General features: G+C 44.7%; 1 protein-coding gene across 1 annotated transcript in view; it reads left to right on the top strand.

Annotated features, from left to right (window-relative positions):
• LOC135058161 (uncharacterized) overlaps nt 1-15,678 on the top strand; it is a 122,348-nt gene extending 106,670 nt beyond the window's left edge. The window contains exons 2-4 of the mRNA XM_063963849.1: nt 13,940-14,008; nt 14,085-14,297; nt 14,929-15,678. Coding sequence (XP_063819919.1) covers nt 14,940-15,611 — 672 coding nt within the window. The 5' untranslated portion in view covers nt 13,940-14,008; nt 14,085-14,297; nt 14,929-14,939 and the 3' untranslated portion in view covers nt 15,612-15,678. The remainder of the gene's footprint in view (nt 1-13,939; nt 14,009-14,084; nt 14,298-14,928) is intronic.
• Nucleotides 15,679-19,625: the final 3,947 nt, after the last annotated feature.

Genomic DNA, 19,625 nt, shown 5'->3' with positions numbered 1-19,625 from the left:
GTTTGTCGATGAATGTGCGCATTGCGGTGCATATGCATGCGCAGTCTATTGCTGATCGCCCACTGTGCAAAAATGCACGGCAGCGATGAGGTCTAAATCACCCCCACAGATTCAGACCCAGTCACACACAGATGTACAAATGTTATGCAACAAATTGACCAGTTCTATGTTTCCTTTTTTATGTACAGGTGGGCTATGTACATTGCATATCTGCTAAATAGATGTACTGCATACCATATACAACAATTTCCACAATGATACACAAAAAAAATTTTAAGTGGTGTGCGACAATTTCTAGGTGGATGTTGAATACACTATGCCAATTCTCCATACAAATAAACTTGCATACAGTATGGCAACAATTTCTGAATTGCAGACGCTCGCCATAGGAATGAATGGGGACACACTGATTGGCAAGTTTTCCGGCAGTTGCCACGCTCTGACCAATTAGTGTGGCCCCATTCATTCCTATGGAGATAGTCCCCTAGTGAGCTCTCAGTGGTGACAGGAAGCTCTGTCATCTTGGATCATCACTTTTTCACAAATAAAATAGCAAAGTAAAAAAAGAATGGGGGGACAGACACCATTTGCACAGTATGTCTTTTGAAGCCTTGAGCATAGTCTCTGGTCAATTAGGGTGCTGATCCTCTCAGGAATCACAAGATAAAAGTACACTGGCCCTGTCTTGTATAATGTAAAGTTACAGCTGTGTTGTTCAAATACAGGGGTGCTAGCCCTGTCCTGTATGCTTTAAAAATACAGAGGTGCTGTTGTTAAGATAAAAGTACACTGGCCCTGTCTTGTATAATGTAAAGTTACAGCTGTGTTGTTCAAATACAGGGGTGCTGGCCCTGACCTGTATGCTGTAAAAATACAGAGGTGCTGTTGTTAAGATAAAAGTACACTGGCCCTGTATTGTATAATGTAAAATTACAGAGGTGTTGTTCAAATACAGGGGTGCTGGCCCTGTCCTGTATGCTGTAAAAATACAGAGGTGCTGTTGTTAAGATAAAAGTACACTGGCTCTGTATGGTATTATGTAAAATTATAGAGGTGTTGTTCAAATATATGGCTGCTGGCCCTGACCTGTATGTTGTAAAATTACAGAAGTGGTGTTGTTAAAATAAAAGTACACTGGACCTGTCTTGTATACTGTAAAATTACAGAGGTTTTCTTCGAATACAGGGTTCCTGGCCCTGTCCTGTATGCTGTAAAAATACAGGGGTGCTGGAGAAAATAAAGGGGCACTGTTTGGTGTGCTGTAATAATAAAGGGGTGCAGTCCTGTAAAATGGAGAACAAAAAGTTAGAGGAAACAATAGTGAAAGATCAGAAACCACTTCCAGTTCCCAGTACTAGTGCTGAAGTTGCTGCTGCCACCAGTCATGACATTGATGCAATTCCATAAATGTTGTCTGCTAAGGCTGATGCCCAATGTCATAGAGGGCATGTAAAGTCCAAGAAGCAAAAATTAATAACCAAAAAAAAATGTATCTGATGAGAAACGTAAAATTGGCAATATGCCATTCACGACACAAAGTGACAAGGAAAGGCTGAAGCCTTGGCCTATGTTCATGACTGGTGGTTCAACTTCTCATGTAGATGGAAGCCCTCCTTCCTCTTTAAAAATTAAAAAATTAAGCTTGTTAAAGCACATGAAAAAACAACTGTGCATTCAGAGATATCACAAATCCCCAAGTAGAGTCCAAGTGTGTCCGCGGTTTGCGATGTCTAGGCCTGACCTTCCCAAGACTGTATGGAAAGAGGATGCTCCTACCACCATTTGCAATCACCCTGCAAGTGCTGGAAGGAGCACCACCAGTCCAGTTGGTGATATTGAGATTGAGGATGTCACTGTAGAAGTACACCAGGATGAGGAGGTTATTGGTGTAGCTGGTGCTGAGGAGGAAGTTGACGATGAGGATTCTGATATTGATGTGGTTTGTTTGAATAAGGCACCAGTGGAAACAGTTGTTGGCCATGGGATGAAAAAGCCCATTGTCATGCATGGGCAAAATACCAAAAAAGCCACCTCTTTGGTGTGGAATTATTTCTCCACAAATCCGGACAACAGGTGTCAAGCCATGTGTTGCCTTTGTCAATCCATAATAAGTAGGGGTAAGGACATTAACCACCTAGGAACATCCTCCCTTATACATCACCTGCAGCGCATTCATCAGAAGTCAGTGTCAAGTTCAGAAACTTTGCATAATAGCATAAGCAGCCCACTGACAACTAAATCCCTTCTTCCTCTTGTACCCAAGCTCCTACAAGCCACACCACCAACTCCCTCAATGTCAATTTCCTCCTCAGTAAGGAACGTCAGTAGTCCTGCAGGCCATGTCACTGTCAAGACTGAGGAGTCCTCTCCTAACCGGGATTCCTCCGGAGGATACTTGAGTGGTACATATACTGCTGATGCCGATGCTGTAGTTGCTGCTGGGAGTCGATCGTCATCCCAGAGAGGAAGTTGGAAGACCACTTGTACTACTTTAACTTACAATTGACTGTCCAACAGTCCTTTGTGAGGAAGATGAAATATGACAGCACTCACCCTGTTGCAAAATGGATTACTGAGGCCATAACAACTATGCTGATATTAGACGTGCATCCGGTATACGCCATTAGTGCAGTGGGATTTGGACAGTTGATGGACGTACTGTGTCCCTGGTACCAAATCCCGTCTATATTCCACTTCACTAGGAAAGCGATTCCCAGACTGTACATGGACATTAAGAAAAGTGTCCTTAGTGTCCTGAAAAATCCGGTTGTACCCAGTGTCCACTTAACCACGGACATGTGGACAAGTGGAGCAGGGCAGACTTAGCAGCGGCATCAGTAGCAGCATCTCACAAACGCCAACTCATTCCTAGGCAGACTACGCTGTGTATCACAGTTTCCGTAAGAGGCACACAGCTGACAACCTCTTACAGAAGCTGAGGGTAATCTTCGCACAATGGCTTACCCCACTTAGGGGTAATTCAGACCTAATCGCTAGGGTGCATTTTTTGCATCCCTGCAATCAGGTAGTTTCCGCCTACAGGGGGAGGATATGGTGTGTGTGCAGGTGTACGATCGCTTTTGCTGCAGAGCTGCACAAACATAAGTATGCCGCTGCGATGATTGGGGCTGGAGCTGATGTCAGAAACCCTCCCTCCAAACGCCGGGTTCCTCCGGCGCTTTCCCGGACACTCCTTGAAAATGGTCAGTTCCCACCCACAAATGACCTCTTCCTGTCAATCTCCTTGCAATTGCCAGTGCGTTCAGAATTTTCACACCATCCCGTCACTGACCGGCGATCCCTGTTGCTGCAGTACGTCATGCCTGCGCCTTTGCGGAGCATACGCATGCGCAGTTCAGATCTGATCACAGGCTGTGAGAAAACGCAGCCTAGTGATCTGGTCTGAATCGGCCCCTTAGACTCTCCTGGGGATTTGTGACACCTGACAACGCCACCAATATTGTGCGCGCATTACATCTTGGCAAATTCCAGCATGTCACATGTTTTGCACAAACAATTCATTTGGTGGTGCAGATTTTTTTTTTAAAAATGACAAGGGCATGCTGTCAGTTGCCTCCAACCCTTCAAACTTGCCACACATGAAATCACTTCAGACACTGCCAGCTTGAGTCAGGTTATTTCCCTCATCAGGTTTTTGCAGAAGCAGCTGGAGAAAATGAAGGAGGAGCTAATACGGAGCGATTCCGCTAAGTATGTGGGACTTGTGGATGGATCCCTTCATTCGCTTTGTCAGGATTCAAGGGTGGTCAATCTGTTGAAATCAGAGCACTACATTTTGGCCACCATGCTCGATCCTAGGTTTAAAGCCTACATTGTATCTTTCTTTCCGGCGGACACAAGTCTGCAGAAGTGCAATGACCTGCTGGTGAGAAAATTGTCAACTCAAGCGGAACGTGACTAGTCAACAGCTCCTCCTTCATTTTCTCCCGCAATTGGGGCTGTGAGGAAAAGTATAAAATTTCCTAGCCCACCCGCTGGCGGTGATGCAGGGCAGTCAGGAGCAAGTGTTGATATCTGGTCCAGACTGAAGGAGCTGCCAACAATTACTGACATGTCTACTGTCACTGTATATGATGCTGTCACCATTGAAAGAATGGTGGAGGTCTATATTGGTGACAGCATACAAGTAGGCATGTCAGACAGTCCGTATGTATACTGGCAGGAAAAAGAGGCAATTTGGAGGTCCTTGCACAAACTGGCTTTATTTTACTTAAGTTGCCCCCCCCCCCCCCTCCAGTGTGTACTCCGAAAGAGTGTTTAGTGCAGCCAATAACCTAGTCAGCATTCGGCATAGGAGGTAATTTCCACAAAATGTGGAGAAGATGATGTTCATCAAAATTAATGAAAAATTCCTCCAGGAAGACCTTTACCAGCAATTGCTTCCAGAAAATACCTGTGATTGTGGATTCCAGTGGGGACGAATTAATACTCTGGGGTATATATACTAAGATTCGTAATGTTCAGAATTTGGTTGAAGTTTAAACACGACTGACATCGGTAGTGTTAATTTGCAACTTTTTTGTTTTTTTACGACTCATTTACTAAGCTTTCGTATTTTGTGTTTTCGTATTTTTTTCTATGTCAATGTCATTCATATATTTTTTAATGTGAATGCGGCCGAATCTTGTATTTGCTGTCGTATTTTGGTGGATTTTTACGGGTTCGTAAATTAATTTTTCACGGCAGTGTTTTTGTCCCTTCCCGGCCGTGTTATTTTCTAACTTTTGTTTTCTTCACTCATCCGTGATTGGTTGTGTTTGTCATGGAGGAGTGTCTGTGCTCATTAGTATAAAAAACGCCCCCAACCAGCCGCACCTCGTGGGTTTAGCTAGTGGAGAGGTGAGAGGAAGTTGGTGTTTTGGAGTTGGTGATTTGTTGGTCGGTTTTGGAGTTTTCTTGCGATTGTTGAGTGCTGTATTGTGTGTGTAAGTAGTCTTGTGATAATTGTTGTGTAGTCTCTTTAAAGTTTGTGTCATTTTTAGTGTTTGTGCATTTTAGTTACAGTCTATTGTCATTGTTTGTTTGTGAATGTGTATGTGTGTGGTTGGTGTGTTGTGTGTAGTGGTAGTGGAGGAGTGTGTTTTGTGCTTTTTTTTATTAGTGTTATTTGTTGTTTGTCATTATTATGTCCCAGTCAGAGGTGAGTGAGAGGGAGGAGGTGAGTGAGAGGGAGGAGGTGAGGTGGAGGAGGTGAGTGAGGTGGAGGAGGTGAGTGAGGGGGAGGAGGTTAGTGAGGTGGAGGAGGGTGAGGTTGCTGCTGTGGCCTCGAGTGATAGTGACAGTGACAGTGATGGTGGTGTTGCTCCGCAGCCACGCACCACTACCAAGACGGGCAGAAATGTTAAATTTAGCTATGCAGAAAATATGGCTTTGGTGCATGAGTTGATGCTACATCATCGCCAGTTGTTTGGGCGTGATGCGGCCAAGGTACCTTTGCGCAGGAAAACTGTTCTGTGGGGGAAGGTAGTAGCGGCAGTAAACAGAGAGGGTGTGGTAAAGAGGGCCGAGGAGACGTGTCGAAAGAGATTCTACGACATCAAGCGCCGTGTCAAGGCAAAGGTGGCTAAGTCAGCCAGGCAAACAGGGGGTGGCCATCCCTTTATAACGTCTTATCGGGAGTGGGAGGAACCTGTGCGGACCCTTATTCCGCATGAAGTTGTTGGTGCGACTAATGTGCGGGATTCGGATCGTCCTAGTCATGATGGTGAGAGGTTTTTTTCAAATTTGTTATATTTGCATATGTGTTTGTGCCTAATTATTATTTTTTAAATGTTATTGTATTGTTAATATATTTTTATGTTATAAATTGATTAGCTATTTGTGTTTGTTTTTTAATGATTTTGTGTTTGTATAGTGAGTAGAGATGAGCGGGTTCGGTTCCTCGGAATCCGAACCCGCCCGAACTTCATGATTTTTTACACGGATCCGAGCGACTCGGATCTTCCCGCCTTGCTCAGTTAACCCGAGCGCGCCCGAACGTCATCATGACGCTGTCGGATTCTCGCGAGGCTCGGATTCTATCGCGAGACTCGGATTCTATATAAGGAGCCGCGCGTCGCCGCCATTTTACACGTGCATTGAGATTGATAGTGAGAGGACGTGGCTGGCGTCCTCTCCGTTTAGAGAAGAAATAGATAGGAGAGTGAGAGTGAGACAGTGACACTTCATTTACTGGAGCTTAGGAGGAGTACTCAGACAGAGAGTGCAGAATTTTGCTGATAGTATTAGTTAGTTATACTAGTGACAGAGTGAGACAGTGACACTTCATTTACTGGAGCTTAGGAGGAGTACTCAGACAGAGAGTGCAGAATTTTGCTGATAGTATTAGTTAGTTATACTAGTGACTGACCAGTGACCACCAGTGCAGTTTTATATTATTTAATATAATCCGTTCTCTGCCTGAAAAAACGATACACAGTGACTCAGTCACATACCATATCTGTGCTCAGCCCAGTGTGCTGCATCATCTATGTATAATATCTGACTGTGCTCACACAGCTTAATTGTGGGGGAGACTGGGGAGCAGTTAGGTTATAGCAGGAGCCAGGAGTACATATTAAAATTAAACAGTGCACACTTTTTTTCTGCAGGAGTGCCACTGCCAGTGTGACTGACCAGTGACCTGACCACCAGTATAGTATACTATATTGTATTGTGATTGACTGTCTGCCTGTAAAAGTTAAACACACGTCGTGTGACTTGTGTGGTGTTTTTTTATTCTATAAAATAAAAAACTCATTCTGCTGACAGACAGTGTCCAGCAGGTCCGTCATTATATAATATATACCTGTCCGGCTGCAGTAGAGATATATATATATTTTTTATATCATTATTTATCATCCAGTCGCAGCAGACACAGTACGGTAGTTCACGGCTGTAGCTACCTCTGTGTCGGCACTCGGCAGTCCATCCATAATTGTATACCACCTACCCGTGGTTTTTTTTTTCTTTCTTCTTTATACATACTACATCTCATTATCATCCAGTCTATATTAGCAGCAGACACAGTACAGTACGGTAGTCCACGGCTGTAGCTACCTCTGTGTCGGCACTCGGCAGTCCGTCCATAATTGTATACCACCTACCCGTGGTTTTTTTTTTCTTTCTTCTTTATACATACTACATCTCATTATCATCCAGTCTATATTAGCAGCAGACACAGTACAGTACGGTAGTCCACGGCTGTAGCTACCTCTGTGTCGGCACTCGGCAGTCCGTCCATAATTGTATACCACCTACCCGTGGTTTTTTTTTCTTTCTTCTTTATACATACTACATCTCATTATCATCCAGTCTATATTAGCAGCAGACACAGTACAGTACGGTAGTCCACGGCTGTAGCTACCTCTGTGTCGGCACTCGGCAGTCCGTCCATAATTGTATACCACCTACCCGTGGTTTTTTTTTTCTTTCTTCTTTATACATACTACATCTCATTATCATCCAGTCTATATTAGCAGCAGACACAGTACAGTACGGTAGTCCACGGCTGTAGCTACCTCTGTGTCGGCACTCGGCAGTCCGTCCATAATTGTATACCACCTACCCGTGGTTTTTTTTTCTTTCTTCTTTATACATACTACATCTCATTATCATCCAGTCTATATTAGCAGCAGACACAGTACAGTACGGTAGTCCACGGCTGTAGCTACCTCTGTGTCGGCACTCGGCAGTCCGTCCATAATTGTATACCACCTACCCGTGGTTTTTTTTTCTTTCTTCTTTATACATAAAACATCTCATTATCATCCAGTCTATATTAGCAGCAGACACAGTACAGTACGGTAGTCCACGGCTGTAGCTACCTCTGTGTCGGCACTCGGCAGTCCGTCCATAATTGTATACCACCTACCCGTGGTTTTTTTTTCTTTCTTCTTTATACATACTACATCTCATTATCATCCAGTCTATATTAGCAGCAGACACAGTACAGTACGGTAGTCCACGGCTGTAGCTACCTCTGTGTCGGCACTCGGCAGTCCGTCCATAATTGTATACCACCTACCCGTGGTTTTTTTTTTCTTTCTTCTTTATACATACTACATCTCATTATCATCCAGTCTATATTAGCAGCAGACACAGTACAGTACGGTAGTCCACGGCTGTAGCTACCTCTGTGTCGGCACTCGGCAGTCCGTCCATAATTGTATACCACCTACCCGTGGTTTTTTTTTTCTTTCTTCTTTATACATACTACATCTCATTATCATCCAGTCTATATTAGCAGCAGACACAGTACAGTACGGTAGTCCACGGCTGTAGCTACCTCTGTGTCGGCACTCGGCAGTCCGTCCATAATTGTATACCACCTACCCGTGGTTTTTTTTTTCTTTCTTCTTTATACATACTACATCTCATTATCATCCAGTCTATATTAGCAGCAGACACAGTACAGTACGGTAGTCCACGGCTGTAGCTACCTCTGTGTCGGCACTCGGCAGTCCGTCCATAATTGTATACCACCTACCCGTGGTTTTTTTTTTCTTTCTTCTTTATACATACTACATCTCATTATCATCCAGTCTATATTAGCAGCAGACACAGTACAGTACGGTAGTCCACGGCTGTAGCTACCTCTGTGTCGGCACTCGGCAGTCCGTCCATAATTGTATGCCACCTACCCGTGGGTTTTTTTTTCTTTCTTCTTTATACATACTACATCTCATTATCATCCAGTCTATATTAGCAGCAGACACAGTACAGTACGGTAGTCCACGGCTGTAGCTACCTCTGTGTCGGCACTCGGCAGTCCGTCCATAATTGTATACCACCTACCCGTGGTTTTTTTTTTCTTTCTTCTTTATACATACTACATCTCATTATCATCCAGTCTATATTAGCAGCAGACACAGTACAGTACGGTAGTCCACGGCTGTAGCTACCTCTGTGTCGGCAGTCCGTCCATAATTGTATACTAGTATCCATCCATCTCCATTGTTTACCTGAGGTGCCTTTTAGTTGTGCCTATTAAAATATGGAGAACAAAAATGTTGAGGTTCCAAAATTAGGGAAAGATCAAGATCCACTTCCACCTCGTGCTGAAGCTGCTGCCACTAGTCATGGCCGAGACGATGAAATGCCAGCAACGTCGTCTGCCAAGGCCGATGCCCAATGGCATAGTACAGAGCATGTCAAATCCAAAACACCAAATATCAGTAAAAAAAGGACTCCAAAACCTAAAATAAAATTGTCGGAGGAGAAGCGTAAACTTGCCAATATGCCATTTACCACACGGAGTGGCAAGGAACGGCTGAGGCCCTGGCCTATGTTCATGGCTAGTGGTTCAGCTTCACATGAGGATGTAGGCTCTCAGCCTCTCGCTAGAAAAATGAAAAGACTCAAGCTGGCAAAAGCAGTAGCACCGCAAAGAACTGTGCGTTCTTCGAAATCCCAAATCCACAAGGAGAGTCCAATTGTGTCGGTTGCGATGCCTGACCTTCCCAACACTGGACGTGAAGAGCATGCGCCTTCCACCATTTGCACGCCCCCTGCAAGTGCTGGAATGAGCACCCGCAGTCCAGTTCCTGATAGTCAGATTGAAGATGTCAGTGTTGAAGTACACCAGGATGAGGAGGATATGGGTGTTGCTGGCGCTGGGGAGGAAATTGACCAGGAGGATTCTGATGGTGAGGTGGTTTGTTTAAGTCAGGCACCCGGGGAGACACCTGTTGTCCGTGGGAGGAATATGGCCGTTGACATGCCTGGTGAAAATACCAAAAAAATCAGCTCTTCGGTGTGGAAGTATTTCACCAGAAATGCGGACAACATTTGTCAAGCCGTGTGTTCCCTTTGTCACCAGTAGCAGCATCTCGCAAACGCCAACTCTTTCCTAGGCAGGCTACGCTTTGTATCACCGCTTTCCAGAATACGCACACAGCTGAAAACCTCTTACGGCAACTGAGGAAGATCATCGCGGAATGGCTTACCCCAATTGGACTCTCCTGTGGATTTGTGGCATCGGACAACGCCAGCAATATTGTGCGTGCATTAAATATGGGCAAATTCCAGCACGTCCCATGTTTTGCACATACCTTGAATTTGGTGGTGCAGAATTTTTTAAAAAACGACAGGGGCGTGCAAGAGATGCCGTCGGTGGCCAGAAGAATTGCGGGACACTTTCGGCGTACAGGCACCACGTACAGAAGACTGGAGCACCACCAAAAACTACTGAACCTGCCCTGCCATCATCTGAAGCAAGAAGTGGTAACGAGGTGGAATTCAACCCTCTATATGCTTCAGAGGTTAGAGGAGCAGCAAAAGGCCATTCAAGCCTATACAATTGAGCACGATATAGGAGGTGGAATGCACCTGTCTCAAGCGCAGTGGAGAATGATTTCAACGTTGTGCAAGGTTCTGCAACCCTTTGAAATTGCCACACGTGAAGTCAGTTCAGACACTGCCAGCCTGAGTCAGGTCATTCCCCTCATCAGGCTTTTGCAGAAGAAGCTGGAGACATTGAAGGAGGAGCTAACACGGAGCGATTCCGCTAGGCATGTGGGACTTGTGGATGGAGCCCTTAATTCGCTTAACAAGGATTCACGGGTGGTCAATCTGTTGAAATCAGAGCACTACATTTTGGCCACCGTGCTCGATCCTAGATTTAAAGCCTACCTTGGATCTCTCTTTCCGGCAGACACAAGTCTGCTGGGGTTGAAAGACCTGCTGGTGAGAAAATTGTCAAGTCAAGCGGAACGCGACCTGTCAACAACATCTCCTCCTTCACATTCTCCCGCAACTGGGGGTGCGAGGAAAAGGCTCAGAATTCCGAGCCCACCCGCTGGCGGTGATGCAGGGCAGTCTGGAGCGACTGCTGATGCTGACATCTGGTCCGGACTGAAGGACCTGACAACGATTACGGACATGTCGTCTACTGTCACTGCATATGATTCTCTCACCATTGAAAGAATGGTGGAGGATTATATGAGTGACCGCATCCAAGTAGGCACGTCACACAGTCCGTACTTATACTGGCAGGAAAAAGAGGCAATTTGGAGGCCCTTGCACAAACTGGCTTTATTCTACCTAAGTTGCCCTCCCACAAGTGTGTACTCCGAAAGAGTGTTTAGTGCCGCCGCTCACCTTGTCAGCAATCGGCGTACGAGGTTACATCCAGAAAATGTGGAGAAGATGATGTTCATTAAAATGAATTATAATCAATTCCTCCGCGGAGACATTGACCAGCAGCAATTGCCTCCACAAAGTACACAGGGAGCTGAGATGGTGGATTCCAGTGGGGACGAATTGATAATCTGTGAGGAGGGGGATGTACACGGTGATATATCGGAGGATGATGATGAGGTGGACATCTTGCCTCTGTAGAGCCAGTTTGTGCAAGGAGAGATTTATTGCTTCTTTTTTGGGGGGGGTCCAAACCAACCCGTCATATCAGTCACAGTCGTGTGGCAGACCCTGTCACTGAAATGATGGGTTGGATAAAGTGTGCATGTCCTGTTTATACAACATAAGGGTGGGTGGGAGGGCCCAAGGACAATTCCATCTTGCACCTCTTTTTTCTTTTATTTTTCTTTGCGTCATGTGCTGTTTGGGGAGGGTTTTTTGGAAGGGCCATCCTGCGTGACACTGCAGTGCCACTCCTAGATGGGCCCGGTGTTTGTGTCGGCCACTAGGCTCGCTTATCTTACTCACACAGTCAGCTACCTCATTGCGCCTCTTTTTTTCTTTGCGTCATGTGCTGTTTGGGGAGGGTTTTTTGGAAGGGCCATCCTGCGTGACACTGCAGTGCCACTCCTAGATGGGCCCGGTGTTTGTGTCGGCCACTAGGGTCGCTTATCTTACTCACACAGTCAGCTACCTCATTGCGCCTCTTTTTTTCTTTGCGTCATGTGCTGTTTGGGGAGGGTTTTTTGGAAGGGCCATCCTGCGTGACACTGCAGTGCCACTCCTAGATGGGCCCGGTGTTTGTGTCGGCCACTAGGGTCGCTTATCTTACTCACACAGTCAGCTACCTCATTGCGCCTCTTTTTTTCTTTGCGTCATGTGCTGTTTGGGGAGGGTTTTTTGGAAGGGCCATCCTGCGTGACACTGCAGTGCCACTCCTAGATGGGCCCGGTGTTTGTGTCGGCCACTAGGGTCGCTTATCTTACTCACACAGTCAGCTACCTCATTGCGCCTCTTTTTTTCTTTGCGTCATGTGCTGTTTGGGGAGGGTTTTTTGGAAGGGACATCCTGCGTGACACTGCAGTGCCACTCCTAGATGGGCCCGGTGTTTGTGTCGGCCACTAGGGTCGCTTATCTTACTCACACAGTCAGCTACCTCATTGCGCCTCTTTTTTTCTTTGCGTCATGTGCTGTTTGGGGAGGGTTTTTTGGAAGGGCCATCCTGCGTGACACTGCAGTGCCACTCCTAGATGGGCCCGGTGTTTGTGTCGGCCACTAGGGTCGCTTATCTTACTCACACAGTCAGCTACCTCATTGCGCCTCTTTTTTTCTTTGCGTCATGTGCTGTTTGGTGAGGGTTTTTTGGAAGGGCCATCCTGCGTGACACTGCAGTGCCACTCCTAGATGGGCCCGGTGTTTGTGTCGGCCACTAGGGTCGCTTATCTTACTCACACAGTCAGCTACCTCATTGCGCCTCTTTTTTTCTTTGCGTCATGTGCTGTTTGGGGAGGGTTTTTTGGAAGGGCCATCCTGCGTGACACTGCAGTGCCACTCCTAGATGGGCCCGGTGTTTGTGTCGGCCACTAGGGTCGCTTATCTTACTCACACAGTCAGCTACCTCATTGCGCCTCTTTTTTTCTTTGCGTCATGTGCTGTTTGGGGAGGGTTTTTTGGAAGGGCCATCCTGCGTGACACTGCAGTGCCACTCCTAGATGGGCCCGGTGTTTGTGTCGGCCACTAGGGTAGCTTTTCTTACTCACACAGTCAGCTACCTCATTGCGCCTCTTTTTTTCTTTGCGTCATGTGCTGTTTGGGGAGGGTTTTTTGGAAGGGACATCCTGCGTGACACTGCAGTGCCACTCCTAGATGGGCCCGGTGTTTGTGTCGGCCACTAGGGTCGCTTATCTTACTCACACAGCGACCTCGGTGCAAATTTTAGGACTAAAAATAATATTGTGAGGTGTGAGGTATTCAGAATAGACTGAAAATGAGTGGAAATTATGGTTTTTGATGTTAATAATACTTTGGGATCAAAATGACCCCCAAATTCTATGATTTAAGCTGTTTTTTAGGGTTTTTTGAAAAAAACACCCGAATCCAAAACACACCCGAATCCGACAAAAAAAATTCGGTGAGGTTTTGCCAAAACGCGGTCGAACCCAAAACACGGCCGCGGAACCGAACCCAAAACCAAAACACAAAACCCGAAAAATTTCCGGCGCTCATCTCTATTAGTGAGGTGTTAGGTAGTTGTGGTTTTGTGTATAGTATTTTTTTGCTTGGTCCATTTTGTAAGTTGTAAATTCTTGCATAGATGGCTTTATTTGTAAAGGGTCATTAGTTACGTGTGAGTCACGTGTTGTTTAGAATGTAATTTTTGGTGTTTTTTTTAAATTTGTTTAATGTATGTTGTATTTTACTTGTCTTTGTGGGCAATATGTTAGTGCAGATGGCTAATTATTGTATGTTTAGTTTATATTCACTTTGCAATTTTTTGGTATTAAAAATTTAAATGACATATTTTCAGATTAATGTAATACTCAAAAATATATGGTAATACATGGGTGTATATTCAGCTGTTGGCCATGGAAAATTAAACTCCTTGGACTATGTTTTTGTCTTTGGAAATGGAACCTCATTAGCCTTTTTCACAAACAATGAAGCAACCCATTTTTAAATAATTTATTGGTAGAAAGTGTACTCATAATGGTAATCATATGGCCACATCACTAAATGTTGCTGCTTACAAAAGTACACACTGTAATTAAAGGTCATAAACACCAACTTATCATTTTTACAGTACGAAAGCAAGCCACCACTTCCAGAATACAAGCAACACTGTCAAGAGCTGTAGATGCTGTCGATACAGGTAAGGCAAAATTGCCACCACTTAATGTGCCCACCACAAAATTTCCAAACAATCTAATGTTTGCATTAATCCATAGGAACTTCAACATCGCATCACAGTCCACAAAGACGTCCTTCACAGGGGTCTGGCAGCCACACAAGCAGGCCTACCAAGAGACGTCATCCTGATGTGGCACCAACACCAGCATTAAGCCCACCCCAACGTCCAATTTCAACTGTGTTGCCTCAGCCACCAGAACACATTTTGGAGAGTCCTCAATCACTGGAACCACATTCCCCTCAGCTGTCTGGTGAGTAAACACAAAACACAAATTAAAAATAACATACTTACACACTGTTTTTGCACACAAAATACACATCAGCAAAAAAAAAAAAAATATATATATACTGTATATATTCCTAGTACTTATCCACAGCAGCAAGCACATGGCTTGCAATATAAAAAGGACCCAATCTCCACTATAAAAGTTGCGCAAATTTAGAGTGTTCTCTTGCGCCTTACAGTAGTATTGTGTTGTAAATATTTAAATGAATAGGCAAAAATTGTGCTTCAGGCAGATTCACACCCTTTTACAATGGTGATAGAATTCATATTGTCATTTACTGTTTGAGATTTTAATGCAAGTACGATATGGCGGATGACAAATCACTTTTTTTCATGGGGTAAACTTTGTACCTCTGTGTGTTTGTTTCGTAAGTGTGGGCTTTGTCAAACATGTGTCCACTTTTGTTTTGATGTAAATTTTGTCTTCATACAAACCTACAAAATTGGCCTTTTTGATTGTGTATACGAGTCTTGGTGAACATCCTAATATTCATTTGAAAAATGTTTGACAAACAAGTCTAGAAAGTTTAACTAAATAATAAGATATACATAAGTAAAAAAGATCCTCAAATGTTGTCCCCTTAAACCCCATACAGAACCAGACATCATGCCCCCGGAAGCCGAGCAGGAATCTGAACATCAGGAAACATGCACCCTCTATCTGCAAGCAATAGACGTTAACCAACCTACTACGCCTCAGGAAAGTACCCCGCCAACCCAAATCTCACCACACCCACAATTGAGACAAACAACCCCCCCGCAACAACATGACCCATCATTTTGGGTAACATGGAACCAACAACAGGCACAGAATATTGATTGCCTACGCACACACACCCTAGCCAGTCTGCCCCATCATCTACCGAGACTGTGTAGAAACACAAGCAGGCTCAATGTCCAGCTATGCAGAGTCGCAAACAGTCTGGAGCAGATCAGAGCAGATAACAGCCAAATTATTGTTACCTTTCAGCGCATAATGGATGAGCAACACCGCCATCAACAAGCCCTCATTCAGTTAATTCAAAAAAATCAAATTATATCAGAAACCATGTCCCTCATCATAGACAACAACACAACAGCCACAACACAACTTACCGCAACCCTGGCTAACCTCAGTCAAAATATTAATTTGTTGGCACAACACCAACAAGGTTCCAGCTCAGGGACCAACACACCTACCCAGACCCCAATTTCATCACTTGTTCGAAGATCAAGCCGAACCCGCTCCACTGTCCAAACCAAACCCACGTCAGCCACCAAAGAACAGCCTAAGAAATAACCAACCCTGCAGCTGGAGACACATTTTTTACAAACCTAGGCATACAAAATAGCACTTATTTGAAAAGAAAACACATATTGTACAGTAATAAATGTGACAAATGATTGATGTGCAATGTGTTATGTGAAAATAACTGTCAATGTAACAGGATAATTCATTGAGTTATCACTCACATGTGTTGGGACTATTCTAGCATCATTACTAACATGAAGGTTTACAACATCACAGGCATAATTATGTTCAATCAATTTTGTAAGGTTGTTGTTAGGCAATGTATGTTTGGCTAATTGCCACACATTACTCAATGTCCATTATGTTGTGGTAATGAGGTTACATAATTTAAACACAACTTCAGAAGAAAGTATACACAAAACAAACACAAGCAATAGGCTAAAAAAAATAACGGTTGTTAGGGCATACTAATTTATTATGTAGTATTGTGGCAAACATTACCTTAGAATTGGAAAAACAAACTTTTTACATTCAAAACACATAATTACTAACAAAAATCTATATACAAATAGCTAAGTAACTGATACCCAACAGTTAGACATAAACACATATAAAGCAAATTAACAACACTCGGCTGACTAACTCGAGAGGGAGCAAGAGCCACATTACTACAGAAAATACATTGGTGTTCCTTAATTGTTCATATACAAAGCACACAGGCAAATTTACTTACCGCTAAAATGTGCAAAAATCAGGTCTTGCCTTATCTGCCTCCCTATATCTGTACTCACAGTGTCGTCAGATGTTTCTAACTCCTCTGCTTGCTGACTGTTTTCTTCATCATCATCAACATGTGGCAGATGTTGCTGCAAACACATGTTATGAAGAAAACAGCAGCAGAACACAATCCTAGTCACCTTTAAGGGACTATACAACAAAAGCCCGGCAGACTTATCCAGACACCGAAACCTTGATTTCAGTACACCAAAACATCGTTCTATCACATTCCGCGTAGACTTATTTGCATGATTGTAATTGTGATCAGCAGGGGAATCAGGGACGGACAATGGAGTCAGAAGCTAAGAGTAGCAGCCATAACCCCCATCACCCGAAAAACAGAGATTGGCAACATTAAAAAATATTGATGCACAAACACAGTGCTAACATAATGTGCCGGTTGAGGTAAACACAAAATTTAACAAAAATACTTGGTACATACCCAGCAGCCAGCCATCCGGCATTTCTCCAGCCTCAAATTTATCAAAGAGGGATGACTGACTGAGGATGAAGGAGTCATGGCAGCCACCAGGGTAACCCGCAACAACTCTCATAATTTTGAGATTTGCATCACAAACCACCTGGACATTAGTGGATTGGCCAAGATGTCTATTTATATAAATATATTGCCTGCCCCTAGGTGGTCTCAGCTCAACGTGTGTGCAATCTATGGCACCCAGCACATTTGGCATGCCGGCAAGCTCATAGAAAGCTACCCTGACTGCATGCCAATGAGACTCCTGGGTAGGGAAGCAGATAGAGGCATCTATGTGGGGTTCCAATGCATCCAAAACCTGAGTGTACATTCAAAAATATAAGGTGAGTGTCTTAAGCACTTTGTTCAAATATACTGTATAAATTCACATTACACAATACAAAAATGGGGCATAGAGGAGTATGTACGGTTTGCCTCACCTGATTTAAATATTTTGAAAAGTTGGGCTGTGAGATTCCTATTACATCGCCTGTCACAGCCTGAAAGCTGCCAGTAGCCATAAAGTGCAACACAGCCAGGAGTTTGTGCAGGCCTGAGGCAGAGCGAGAGCGTGTTGTCTCAGGGTCTAGGTCCAGTTTGACTAGGTCATACATACGGAAAATGTTGTTCCTATTTAGCCGGAGGAACATCTGTATGACCTGGTCATCGGCCAATGCGTTTAAGTTTAAACGCCCCCTAAAAAAACGAGGCCTGCGCAGCCTCCGCGGCACCTGTACAACCTGCTGACCATGTTCAGTTTCCTGGCCCTGGTTTCTTGTAGCCTCATGGAGCAGTCTCAGGAATCCCACAGCAAAACCAAATTCACTGCTACACACGGCAGCAGCCATTTCAGAGTGATTGATTTGGCAAATGTGCTGGCCCACCTTTTAAAGGGCCAAAAATGCAGGTGTGATTAATGATGAAGTCGGAACACATGTAAACACGCTTCTCAAAAGCAGGTCTAATTTTTTTTCGTGTTTTTTTACGAATTGTATATTTTTACGACCGCAAATGCACTTTCACGGTGGAAATTACAAATACGAATGAATAGTAAATGACCGAGTTCTATACCTAAACAGCCGTGTTTGACCAATGGTGTATTCATGCGTATTTCTGAACTTGGGCCAGCCAAAAAATACAAATGCCCTCATCACTCCCGAGATTTGAGTTTAGTAAATTCCCGAGATGACATTTTGAAGAAAAAACACCAAATCGGTCAAAATCGGGAGCTTAGTAAATATACCCCTCTGTGAGGATGAGGATGTAAACACTGAAAGGGGTGAGGAATTGGACGATGAGTTGACATATTGCCTCTGTACAGCCAGTTTGTGCAAGGAGAGATTAATGGCTTCTTTTCTGGTGGGGGACCAAACAAAGCAATCATTTCAGCCACAGTCATGTAGCAGACCCTATCGCTGGAATGACCGGCTTGATAAAATGTGCATCTCCTGAGGTCCCAAGGACAGTTCCATCCTGCACGTCTTTTTTCTTTGCATTATGTGCTCTTTGGCAGGGCCGGTTCTACACCTTGTGGCGCCCAGTGCAAAAGTTTCCACTGGCGGCGTTGCCCCCCCCCCCCGCGGCAAAATAGTTAGTGCGCGTCAAAAATAGGGGCGTTGATTCATAGGGGAGGGGCGTGGCCACAGTTATGCCCCCAGTAGCTGTGCCCCCAGATTTGTCCCAAGTAGTTGTGCCCCGCAGTTGATTTGCCCCAGTAGATTTGCACCCTGTAGCTGTGCCCCCAGTAGCTGTGCCCCCTGTAGCTATGCCCCCAGTAGATTTGCCCAAGTAGTTGTGCCCCCTATAGCTATGCCCCTAGTAGATTTGCTCCAGTAGTTGTACCCTCTGTAGCTGTGCTCCCTGTTGCTGTGCCCCCAGTAGTTGTGCCCCATGTTGCTGTGCCCCCAGTAGTTGTGCCCCCTGTAGCTATGCCCCTTAGTAGTTGTTTACAAACACACACAAAAATAAAAAAACAATACTTACCACTGCCACGCTCCTGCTTCCCAATTGCTGCTGCTCCGTATGGACTCCCGCGGCTCCTTTCTATGGGAGAGACGTCATGACGTCTCTCCCATAGCAGCGCCACACAGACACTAGAGGTCAATAATGACCTCTAGTGTCTGTCACTGGAGCCGGCTGCAGCGGATGCCCACATAGCCCATGGCGTCTGCTGCAGCCGGGAAGCGGGGTGCAGGTAGGTGGCGGTGCTTGCGGGGTAACTGCGGCCACGCCCCCAGGCTGCAGCGCCCCGGGCGCAGGCACTGCTTGCACTGCTTGCACTGTTTTCCCGCACCAAGAACAGCTCCTGCTCTTTGGGGCCTAGTTTTTAAAACTGCCATCCTGTCTGCCACTGCAGTGCCACTCCTAGATGGGCCAGGTGTTTGTGCCGCACACTTGTGTCACTTAGCTTAGTCATCCAGCTACCTCGGTGCAACCGTTTGGCCTAAAAACAATATTGTGAGGTGTTCAAAATAGACTGGAAATTAATGTTATTGAGGTTAATAATACCGTAGGATCAAAAATACCCCCAAATTCTGTGATTTTAGCCGTTTTATTTTTATTTTTTTCAAAAAAATCCAGATACAAAACCAAAACCCGAAAAGGGTGGTTTTGGAAAAACCAATTCAGATCCAAAACACGAACAGAGATCCAGATTCAAAACCAAAACACAAAACCCAAAAAGTGTCCGCCACACATCTCTAATCTCTAATTGTTATTAAAGATGTGCGTAGACCTGCGCGTTTTAGATTTGGTTATAAATCATTAGCGTGTTTGGTTTTGGATCTTTATTTCTAAAAAAATAATTAAAT

Source organism: Pseudophryne corroboree, chromosome 1 (assembly GCF_028390025.1).
Source record: "Pseudophryne corroboree isolate aPseCor3 chromosome 1, aPseCor3.hap2, whole genome shotgun sequence".
NCBI classification, from domain to species: domain Eukaryota; kingdom Metazoa; phylum Chordata; class Amphibia; order Anura; family Myobatrachidae; genus Pseudophryne; species Pseudophryne corroboree.
This window is presented reverse-complemented; position numbering and strand designations above follow the sequence as displayed.